The sequence below is a fragment of the Rhincodon typus genome, chromosome 25 (genome assembly GCF_021869965.1).
Source record: "Rhincodon typus isolate 14 chromosome 25, sRhiTyp1.1, whole genome shotgun sequence".
Lineage (NCBI taxonomy): Eukaryota > Metazoa > Chordata > Chondrichthyes > Orectolobiformes > Rhincodontidae > Rhincodon > Rhincodon typus.
The window spans coordinates 37,698,348-37,710,730 of NC_063356.1; the positions used below are offsets into that span (position 1 = coordinate 37,698,348).

General features: G+C 41.3%; 1 protein-coding gene across 1 annotated transcript in view; it reads left to right on the forward strand.

Moving 5' to 3' along the window:
* The first annotated feature begins 365 nt into the window (after positions 1–365).
* LOC125486044 (E3 ubiquitin-protein ligase TRIM33-like) overlaps positions 366–12,383 on the forward strand; it is a 47,994-nt gene continuing 35,976 nt past the window's right edge. Inside the window, exons 1-2 of the mRNA XM_048611843.1 lie at positions 366–462; positions 8,298–8,362. Coding sequence (XP_048467800.1) covers positions 366–462; positions 8,298–8,362 — 162 coding nt within the window. The remainder of the gene's footprint in view (positions 463–8,297; positions 8,363–12,383) is intronic.

Genomic DNA, 12,383 nt, shown 5'->3' on the forward strand with positions numbered 1-12,383 from the left:
TCGCAACTCTAGGGCAAGTGAGGCCAATTGTGACATTCTATCAGTTGTGGGCTTGGTGGTTGACGGAATATATGGGCGGGCTGCCAGATAGAGCTCTTAATGGCCTGCCAGTGGCATGGGATTGGAACTCCTCCAATTGGATTTGTGTGTCCAATAGCGAAGCACTGTCTCTGGCCAGTCCTGTGTAAGGACTTCTCTTCACTTCAAACTGAACTTATTTCCCCCTTGTCAAGGCCTGCCTGATCAGTTGCATCACAGTCTCTATGTTTCAATGTGTTCCACCTATGTTTCCATCTCTATGTTTCAATCTCTCCATGTCTATGTTTCAATGTGCTCCACACTTTGCACCTATTGCAGTACTGCCAATGACCACTAGTGGCACTACTGGTACTGAAAAGAAGTTGAGTTCTGGTGACCGGCTGCACTCGGGAGCAGAAGCCATAGCTTCCCAACATCAACCAGGTAGGTACCTGATGGGTTTTTAGTTATGTCGGAGTGCCGTATTATGGTCTTGCAGGATTACCATTAACTCCAGTCATTAACTCTGTTCTTGTCTCTGTAGATGCTGTATGATCTACCTAGTATTTACACAATGATAGTAATACACACATTAGCTGGAGTGGCAGCTAAGGTTTTGTGCTTAAGCTCTGGAGGAGGGTTTGAGCATTCTGACTTCGAGGTAGAAGAATGAACTACTTAATTATGGCTAACACTAAAACCAAAAAGAAAAGAATAAAACAATTTTAAGATATTTAAGTTCTCATTTAGGATAATTTGAACCACAAAAATAAAGCACAAAACGGGAAAAGTCATCAATGGGGACTAAGCAAATGGGTTTTATAAAGAGACAAACATTGCATTATGCCACAACAGCTGTTTTTGTGTGATATGGTCTGGATACAGTACTTGGGGTATTTGTATGAAAACCATGGGAGATGTGATAAGGTGCTCAACAATGGAAGTCCTATGTATGATAATCATGAGATTAAATAGATGTAATATTAAGCTGTTGTTCTGGTGATTTGTGATGTTGCCCAGATATTGTTTAAATAGTGTGTGTGTGCGCGCTATGCTTGTCCAAGTGAAAAATCATGCTGCCTATTCCCCTGCAATGATTTGCATTAAAATAATACCACTTCATTGCGGATAACAGTACTTTAGTGTATAGTATACAGACATGAAATCACAGCACGTTTATTCAGCAAGACAAGGCAAAGTGTCGACCATGCAAAATGTCTTCAATGCCTGCAAGATTATGAAGGGATGTGGTACTGAATAAACCGCATTGAGCTCAGGCAGAAAACTCTTCACTGGCTAGTGATGCATATGACAGAAACAAAGATAATTGTAGTCATTAAACCCAATCATCTCAATCCCAGGACATCCCTGCAACAGTTTCCCAGAGTACTATTCTAGGCCCAACCATCTTCAACTCCTCCATTAATGACTTTCCCTACATCAAATGGGTCGAAGTCAGGATGTACACTGAGGCTTGCAGGGTTCAGTTCATTCACAAATCTACAGAAAGGGATGTCACCCATGCAGCCAAACCCAAACAGCATTCAAGCTTGGACTGTTAAATGGCAAATCAATTCATGCCACACACAAGTGCTAAAGAAAAGGCCAGTTCCAACAAACCAGAATCAAACCAACTCCCCTTGACACTCAGTGGAATTGTTGTAGCTGACTCACCCACAATTAATAATGTGGGAGTCATCACTGACCAAACACTTAACTGTACCAGTCACGTAGACACCAGTCACATAAGCAGTGTGGCTACAGATTTGGAAGTTGGCGGTTCTGTGGTATCCCCTGTCTTGACTCCTCAAAGTCTGTCCACTATCTACAAAGCACAGTATGATAGAATATTCTCCAACTGAGTGCAGACTGAATCTTGGTGTTATCCAAGATAATTCAGCACACTTGATCGGTGGCCCATCTACCAACTTAAACATCCACCACTAGTGAACAGTGGCAGCAACGTTTGCCACCCAAGATGCACTGCAGCAACTCACCAAAGCCCCTTTGACAGCACCTTCGAAGCCTCTACCTTTAAGAAAAGCAAGAGAAACAGCCACTTTAGGAACACCACCTCCTGCAAGTCATATAAGATCCTGATGTGAAATTAGTCCGCTGTTTCTTCACTTTTTCTGTATCAAAGTCTTGGAACTTCCTGCGTAACAGCTCTGGAGCTGCACCTGCACCAAACAGACTGCAGTCCAAAATGGCAGCTCGTGGAGGGCAATTAGGAATGGGCAATAAATACTGACCTTGTGAAAATGTTCACAGATCATGAAGGTATTAAAAAAAAATTGTTTTTACTTGTTAGCAAGATAGGAATAACAAGAAGGCAGCATTTCAGGTAATTATACAAAAAAAGCATATAAAGGAACCATTTTTATTAAACACATAATGTGGCCTTCCTCTCAGAGTCAATAAAATAGTTGAAAACATTGAGAATTAGCAGAAATTTAATCTACTATTTTTTTTTAACCAATTTGCCTTCAGCTCAAAGCTATAACTCATATTTTATAATATACATACACAAAAGCTTTAAAGTTTCTGTGAAAGAAATCAATGTAAAGACTTCAGTTACACACTCTTTTACTAGTAGCCGAGAGTAGTATTGGGTCTCCAAGCAGTTTGGTTGAAATAGCTGTCATCTAGACATGACCGTGTCCCCACCCTCATCACATTTTTCTTTAATTGAGAAGATCGCAAACTTTCTTTGGAAATGGGAGTGGTCTCTCTTATCACAAAGTCACAAGCCTCGTTACGTTGATAGTTTTGGCCTCATTTTGAAAGGTCTGTTGAGATAAGGAAAACAATAATTTTATTTAAGAAACATCTTACTGTGGCTTCATCTTGCCACGAGGCTACAAGAGAGAACAAGGTCATGTGATGTTCCATCACTTCTTTCGGTGATGTAGATATTGCTTCATTAGCATATCACATTGTTCAGACTTAACCCTCATACTACATCTCCCTCCATGGCTCTTTTTCTATCCATTATAATACATCCAGTCTCTAATACAATATTTGCAGATTCTCAACATGTTTAGAGGAGATTTTATTTTGAGTCTTCCTTGTAGTCTTCCAGGCTCTGCTTGCCAGAAGAATAGTCAGATGACTGGCTCAGAAATCAGGTCATCATCATGCACCCCTCGAAGAAGGAAACATCTATGGTCCGTTTGACTGTGTTGTTGTTTATGTAGAAGGTTGTTTGTATATAGTTGTTAGCACTGCTGCCTCACAGCACCAGGGACCTGGGTTCAATTCTACCCTTGGGCAACTGTCTGTGTGGAGTTTGCAGATTCTCCCTGTGTCTGCATGGGTTTCCATCGGGTGCTCCGGTTTCCTCCCACAGTCCGAAGATGAGCAGGTTGGGTGGATTGGCCATGCTAAATTGCCCATAGTGTCCAGGGATGGTAGATTAGGTGAGTTATAGGGCTGGGTCTGGGTGGGATGTTGTGAGGGTTGGTCTGGACTAGTTGGGCCGAAGGGCCCGTTTCCACACTGTAGGGTTCTTTGATTCTATGATTCTATGATATAGAGACTAGCGCATATCTGTTCCATTGCACCCTATTATTTTCAGATTGAATGAAGGGGAATCATAGATATAGGGCAGAATTTTACATTCCTCACCAGATGTTTTAGAAGGCGGGTCAGGAAACTCAATTGGCCAGGTGGCAAAAGTTCAGTTTCACAAAGACAGGTTTAATACTTGCTATTAAATGCTCAGAACCTTTCAGGAGGGTTGGTCTTCTTGTATTGCATGGTTAGGAACCTGCTTTGTGTTAATCAGTATGTCATAATACAGAGTTAACGCCCCACTCTGCTGGAATTACACTCATAGACACACTTCTGCTGGTCAAAAATGGGAAGCATGTATGTTCACAATCACAACTATGTATACGAGGTATGTACCCGATGATTTCTTCAAGCTTAGTTAAACTGCTTCATTCACTTGTCTTCTTCATAATCGAGTGATTCCTTTGCATAAACACTTATAGAAACCTGTTCATGCTGAGCAGGTTATCAGCAGTTTCAGTCGTACAAGGTCGGACTTGTTGATGGTAATTGGCTACAGTTTAGGGCGGAAGTCTGACCTGGCTGTTGAACCTGCCCAAGCAAGGTGTCTACAGTGAATAATGCCAGCAGACCCAACTGGGGCCTGAAGTGGGGCTGAACTCAAGAGGTGCCTCAATTCAAAAGGCCCTTTTCTCCAGTTGCGTCCTTGCACCAATTGAGACTAGTTATTCTCCAATTCTCCTTGTTATGATGAAAGGTCAGTTTTAAGTGTGAACCCCAGCAGACTATGTGGGAGGCAGTGCCGCTGTGGTACCAGTGATGCTACGTTGGTAGCTGCAATGAAATGAGAGAAACTGATGGACCTAAGCACACTCTGCATTTGTGCATCCCTATTTTTATTCAGTCTGAATTCTTGAACTTGCAGTGATATTTTTGCTAACTCTTTAGAATTGAAGAGTTTGTATTCTGTTTCTATCTTAAGGATAAGACCGAGAACATAATCCAAACATGTTTTACAAGCTCATGTAGCAGCTAATGCTTCGTCTTGTATTTCTGTTCAAGCTCTGTCAGTGAACATGATATATTATGAATTGATCTACACCTTCATCCATTTGTCATTGAGTCATACAGCATGGAAACAGACCCTTCGGTCCAACCAGTCCCTACTGAATGCAATCCCAAACTAAACTAGTCTCACCTGCCTGCTCCTGGCCCATATCCCTCCAAACCTTTCCTATTCATACACTTACATAAGTGTCTTTTAAACATTATAACTGTGCCCTGCATCCACCACTTCCTCAGAAATTTCATCCCAGATGCAAACCACCTTTTGTTAAAAAAAATTACCCCTCATGTTTTTTTAAAATCTCACTCCTCTCACCTGAAAAATATGCCCCCTAGTCTTGAAATCCCCCATCCTAGGGAAAAGACACCTACTATTCATGATTTTATAAGCCTTCCAGTAATATTGAAGGTGCATTGGAAGAATAGACTGCAGGGAGTGTTGGCTCACAGTGAGCTAAAATATCAGGCAAGTTCGCCATCTCTTTGACGTTGTTTGAAAGAACTCTGTTGTGCTTCCTCCCAGTATTATGCCTTGGTTTATCACAACAGCTGCTGTAGTGACCCATTGATAACAGCAAGTTTAGGCAGGAACTTCCCATCTTGTTTTAAAGTACCCCATGAATCTCTGGAACGCAGTCCGAATCTGAGGATCTGGAAACTGCCACAGGGCTCTTGTCTTTTGTGGATCAACTCTAACATGAGATGAATCCACAACATGCTCAAGAAACAGTTTGCTGTGAGAATTTGTGTTTGGAGCTGAGTGTAAGCCCTGCCTCCCACAGGCATCACTACATGTTGCATACTCACATGCTGTGTCTGGATGGATCCATGGGTCAGGATCTCATCTGTGAGTCATAAGACTCCACTGAGATCTTCAAGGAAGGTTGACATTATCGTCTGGAAGATTTCTGGCAATGATCGACTCTGCTTTCTGACCTCTTTTTGACTAATTACTTGAAATATTCTGTTAAGGCTAAATCATCCACTAATTGCAAATGGTCAGACAATACTTCACTTAAGACTCCAACAATAATTCTACCCATGACAAGTTCTTCTTTCGAATTAGCATACTCACAGTTCTATGCACTGATAAATGTGGCAATTATTTCCACTTGTTGCTGGATACACCTTTTATAATTTATTCTGCTTGACAATGGTTTTTACTGTGGATTAGGAATCAAATCTTTTATTACTTCCTAGTATGTAGCCTTTTGTTCATCAATGCATTTCTTGACTGAGGTATTATCTTATTACATAAAGTAACGTCATAACATTCAAGACTATGGGCCAAATGCTGGAATGTGGGGCTAGTGTAACCTTGATAGTACAGACTCAATGGGCTGAAGGGCATCTCGTGTGCTGTAAGCGTCTATGTTTCTATGAGGAGTGTATTGATCTGCTCGACCCTTGATTCTGCTATGAGGCTGGATGCAGTGCAATAGCGAGGAGTTCTTCGTCTCCAATTCAGCTGTGTTTCTGCTAATGGGAGAGAATTTCTCCTCGTGTTCTGTCGCTGCCACTAAGGTCCTGCTGTGCTGCGAAAGGATATTTCCAGAGTATTTGGAAACGCTATAGATTTCTAATTTTTCAGAGGGTACCTCCATCCTCAAGTGTTTACCTCTCCCAATGGGGTAACTTGCTGAACTTCTCTGTGGGCTTTCCTATTGGACCTGCTGCTTTCTTGGTCTACCCACCATCCTTAATTGGATGGGAGCTTTAGAGGCTGTTTCTCAAATGACCTCAAAGACCAACATTCCACCACGGCCTCTTCTTAGAGGGAATTGAGGCTGAGGTTGGTGTTCTAGTACCTCAGCTCAATCCAGCCCTCTTTCTGTCTTAAAATGCTACAAATCGGCTGTGCATTTCTGTTTAGATTTTCAGCATTCACAGTATTTTTCCAATTCCCTGTTATTTGTGGATCTGTGCTTTTCCTTTGTGTATGAGTATTGGCTTGTAAATAAAACACTTACTGCACAAGAGAAACTCAGCAACATAATAAAAGAACTTTACAGAGGCCAGTATCCTGTCACCAACTTGCTCTTTATTTATACAAAAAGAGTCCTTGACACTGATCCAATTCCCTCAGAGTCAGCTCTCAGAGTGAAAAGAACCCCTGACACTCCTGTTTATAGCTGTCAGCCAGGGCTCCCTGATTGGACCAGATTAACGGCCTGAATCAGGGAAGTCATATTCTATGAGGTCCACCTGGCTGACCTCATTACAATCACTACACATAACATGACAATAAATGAGAACGGATCTTCAATGTGGAAATCCCTGTTTAAAAGTAACACGTAATTTATTCTATAATTTACCTGGTGAGAAACAATTGCCTAATTAAGCAGAACACAGGAGCTGTGAGATTTCTTGGTGCAGTGCAGACCCAGCCAACCATGTATTCTGTGATCAAATGATAACCGTGAAAAAAAGCATTACTTGTAGATTTTAAAACTGTCAACCCCTAAGCTAACTACTTGAAGCCAAGAGTAAAATCCTAGCATGCCAAAGTGGCTCCATCGTGTCTCAAGTAATAAAATTATCGCCTTACAATTTTCATTGATGTTGAGATGCGATGCTCCAGTGAAGGGATTTCAGATGGTTTATTATATTACAGGTGGAATAGTTATACAAATTATTCTTGTGATGCAGTTAGATAGATTAATATTGGCTTGCTGTCTAGAAAGCAATATTCTAAGCTGTCCTGAGGTAACCGCCTCTCCATGGAGTTTAGATTCAAGGGGTAATCGAATCAGAAATTATGCCATGTCTTTGAAGTATTAATGAATGCAAGGCTGCTGATGGTGAGGGAAAACAAAAGGTTTTTTTGCTGAATCATGAAAGATTTCACCATGTTTGAAATTCCACCATGTGTATTTTTGACTGTCAGCAGGAAACACTGAGCAAACAGCTTGACAAACAGTAACGTACCATAGTGAACACAAGAGAAATTAGATGGGCATGGAATTTAACCTTTAAGTAGTGTAAAATTAACACTTCCTTGCACTTCAATAGGCATGTTGGCTCTCTGTCTGAAGAAGTGTTAAGAACTTCTTGCTTGCATCCCAATAACACAAGGCCCAGATTTTGCAATGGTTATGATGCAGTAAACAGTCTTTGCTGTCATTACTTATCTGAATCTGACAACAACTCCTGCAATCCATGCAGATGCTTTTAAAAATAGAACTTATAGGTAACTCTGCTTCTCTCTGTAGAGCGAATTGATGAAATAACCACAGACTGCAGTTAATCATAAAACATTGAAGATCCATGTTTATGCTATAAGCCTCACTGTAAAGCCCTTGAAATGTTACATCGTATTGAATGAGGTGAAATTGGGTTTCTAACAACTTACTAAGTTACAACACTGCTGAAAAGCCTCTGGCCCCCAAAATACTTACTCTTATGTTTGTGGAATGTCAAATTCTACAACATCCTATAATCTAACTGTGCTTTCCACATGTAGAGCAATTTGCTGCCTGAAAGCCATCGTTTCAGATAGCAATCTCAGAAAGGGGCTCTTGTGATGCAGTGGCAGTGTCCCTATCTCTTGATTAGGAAGCCTGGGTTTAAATCCCATTTGCTCCAGAGATGGCTAATAACATTCCTGAACTGGTTGATTAAAAATATCCAGAAGTCTTAGAAACTGCAATTCCCAGATTGGAGTGGATGTAATATCATCACAAATTGCTTGTCTATTTAAGCAACAAAATTTGGAAGTCAGAGCAATTATTCTATGTCCTTCTGTGCTATTGTAGCAGAAGAAAATGTGAGTTCAAAGATAAATATCTCCCAGGAACATGTGGCTCCATTGTTGATTCTGAAATAACTACACTGATGACTTAGATTCATATTGGTTTTAATTAGACCAACTGCATAATGCATGGAATATCTTCCTTTTGCTTCTTCACTCTAATACAGGGTGAATACAGTTGGATCTTGCTGTGTGTTTGGATGTAGCAAGGTTAAATGTCAGGGACCAATGGACTGCACTCCAAGGCAGAACATCTGCTCTGAGGTTAGGATAGACCAGAATGGAGGCTGAGATATATATGTGACCCTTGATAGAGACTAATAAGGATTTGAAATGATTTGATTTATTATTGTCACATGTACTGAGATACAGTGAACAGTGTTGTTTTGCTTGTTAAGCAGACAAATCATACCTTATATAAGCACATCAGGATTATAGAACGGAATGCGGAATATAATGTTACAGCTTCAGAGATGGTGCAGAGAAAGATCAACTCTAATTTGAGAGATCCAATCACCAGTCTGATAACAGCGGGGAAGAAGCTGTTCTTAAATCTGTTAGTGCACGTTTTCAAACAAGGGTCTTTGGTTATGTCAGCTTCTTTCCTGAGGCAGTGGGAAGTATGGATGGAGTCAATGGATAGAAGGCTGGTTTTCGTGATGGACTGCGCTGCATTCATGGCTCTCTGCAGTTTCTTGTGGTCTTGGGAAGAGCAATTGCCATATCAAGCTATGATGCACCTGAATAGGATGCTTTCTATGGTGCATCTTATGAAAATTGGTAAGAGTGATTATGGACACGTTGAATTTCTTTTGCCTCTTGAGGAAGTAGAGGCGTTGTGTGCTTTCTTGACAGTAGTGTCCACATGGATGGACCAGGATAGATTGTTGATGATATTCTACCATTTGATGAAGCGGCGCTCATGGAAACTGGGATTTTCAGATACTTGACCTCTCTACCAGGATTTTCCAGATGCAATCTAGTTGGAGGCTGCTATCAATCGGATGTAAATGTATGTCCTTTTTTTTAACTTAATTTGGAACAGTAGTAGTTCCACTTGGCTCACGATGCTCCTGCAATTGACCCAGCCTTTTCGACCCCATCCCCACTCTCTTTATTCTTCCCCAGCTCAGGATTCCCCTGCGAGTATCTATCTTTAAGGGGAGCAGCCAGAATTCACTGAGATTAAGTAGATGAACATATTCTGAGGACTTACTCTCTCCCAGTTCATATCCAGTGTCTGGCATCTCAACATCTTTCTGGCAATTCAAAGGTAGTGCTTGGTTTTGCATTGGAGTAATTACCAAAAGGGGGAGGTGGTGGTGTGGAAGGGACAGGGTTCAGGGATGCAGTGGTGTTGCCAGACTATATAGCAGTGCTGTCAACGTTGAGGCCACACCTTGAGTATTGTGTGCAGTTTTGGTCTCATTTTTAGTCTTAAGAAGGACATTCTTGCTATTGAGGGAGTCCAGTGAAGGTTCACCAGACTGATTCCCGGGATACCAGGACTGCCATATGAGGAAAGGCTGAATCGATTGGGTTTGTACTCACTGGAATTTAGAAGAATGAGGGGATTTCACAGAAACGCATAAAATCCTGATGGGACTGGACAGGTTGGATGCAGGAAGAATGTTCCCAATGTTGGGGAAGTCCAAAACTAGGGTATCACAGTTTAAGTATAAGGGATAAGCCATTCAGGACTAAGATGAGGAAGAATTTCTTCACTCAGAGAATTGTGAACCTATGGAATTCTCTCCCATAGGAAGCTTTTGGGGCCAGTTCATTAGATATATTCAAGAGGAAGTTGGATGTGACTCTTGCAGCTAAAGGAATCAAGGGGTATGGGGAGAGGGCAGGAATGGGATACTGAGATTGCATGATCAGCCATGATCATATTGAATGGTGGTGCAGACACGAAGGGCTGAGTGGCCTACTCCTGCACCTATTTTCTGTGTTTCTATGTAAGTGACAGAGTTGGCAGCATGACCTTTGGAGATCCGATGAACTGGAGGACTTTAAAGAGATAGGGAAGGGGAAGGTGATGGAAAAATTTGAATTCGAAGCTGGAAATGTAAAATTTGAGACATTGGCGGAGTTGGACTATGTCAGTAGGCACAGGAATGGTGGGACACTGGGACTTGGTCTGAGTGCCATGATGAAGCAGATCCCAGGTATATATCTGTTGGCGATGCTTATGCCCTGAAGCCTAGTGGGAAGCAAACATCCTGAGACACTATGAGCTAAATCTTACCAATAGTTTGCCTGTGCTATTTTTATCAAGCTTCACAGAGAGTTTCTCTCCATGAGACCAAGCAAGTCTTTTTTGGTGTGATTGTCTCTAACCTGCCTCATTAACCAACCTACCATGCTCGTATGGTGTTCCTTTCCTTTGATGTGAGCTCAGTTCTCCCACTCGCTACTCACCACTGCTGGGGTATCTTGGCATCTCCCAGTAACAGTGGTGTTAGTGCCAGGCTGGCACCCAGTCAAGCATTGGCAATCCAGTCTTGTCCTTACCATCCATGTAGTGGCATGGCAGCTGCAAACCAACACCTCTCATGGCACCGAGCTGGTATAGCGGACATTTTCTTGCACATCCACATTCCTACACCCATCACAGTGAAAGCGTCAGGCCACACAGCTTCCTTGTCCTGAGTCACATTGCATCTTATAACCCTTTATGTCGCTGTAACTATTTCCCTAATGCCCACCATAGCCCAGCATCTTACTATTGCTCAATATGGGAACTTTCCTTTTAGGGAAGGCTTCAAAAGGATTTAAAACATTTACTTTCATTCACCACGGCAAACAGAAATCAAATAACTAGAAGCTGAAACAAGAACAGAGAATGCTGAAGAAACGCAGCAGATCTGGCAACATCTATGGACAGAGAGACAGAGTTAATGTTTTGAGTTTGATATGACTCCTATTTTAAGGGCTCAGTTCTTGTCCCAAATTGTCTCACCATGTTGTAAAGGGCCCAGTAAGATCCTGCTCTATCATTATTTTGTGTTGGGGAAAGCTTTGGCCTAAAGCTGTGAGTTCACACAGATGCTGGGATTTATAATTCTGAGCACAGCAAATAAATTTATTCTGACCATCTAGGTGGTTCAAGAAAAAAAGTGATTGAAGCACAAAATGCTCAGGGTGGTCACATAGATTAAATGGAGACAGCAATGAATAATGGCTATCAAAGGCCTAATTTCACAAAAACGAGCGCTCGGTTTTTCGGAATAAGTATTCTGAGCTTGTTTTTAAGAGGACTGCTAGGATAAATGCCTGTGTGAAAATGATCTTCGCCACTCACCCTTCAATTTTCTGGCCTTAACCTCACCTCAATAAGGTAACTATTGTTAGCAATCACTGATTGGTTGCAACGATTAGATCTTATCTTTGTGTTTCTGCTCATGATTTAAATTTTCACATCGATTTAAAACATAAGCAAATGCCTTGGTTTGCAGTTTTTCTAAAACATAGCATTTTCCTACCTGCGTAAAGATAGAAGATTAGAAAGTGTGACTTTGTTTAAGATTTATAGAGGTAGGAATCAACGTGCTCTCTATTTCCAACTCGGAAGCACCTTGTGATGTTCATTTTTACTTTGAAAGTGTGAGACAAGTGTAAGCTGCTAAAACATTTCAGAATAGAGCATTACCCCAAGGCACTCTGTGTTGACTTAATGGAATGACATTATGTCCCAAAGGGCTCCAAGTGCAGGCAGCAAGTTAAGCAAGTTAAACAGAAGATTGAAAACATGGCCAAAGGGTTTGTCTTTGAACGCTGGTGAAGGTGAGTGGAAATAGTGTAAGACAGAGGGATTTAGGAAGCATATTCCAACAATTCTGGTTTGAATGCTAATATTTTCTCACCAATAGTTTGAAGAAAACAGGGATTATATGTAAACATTTATGGTGTAGAAGCCAAATTAGAATTATCGACAGACATCAACTGTCACAAATTAATGTCAGTTTTAGTTTACAAACAAGGATTTGTGACAGAGATAGTAGGAACTGCAGATGCTAGAGAATCTGAGATA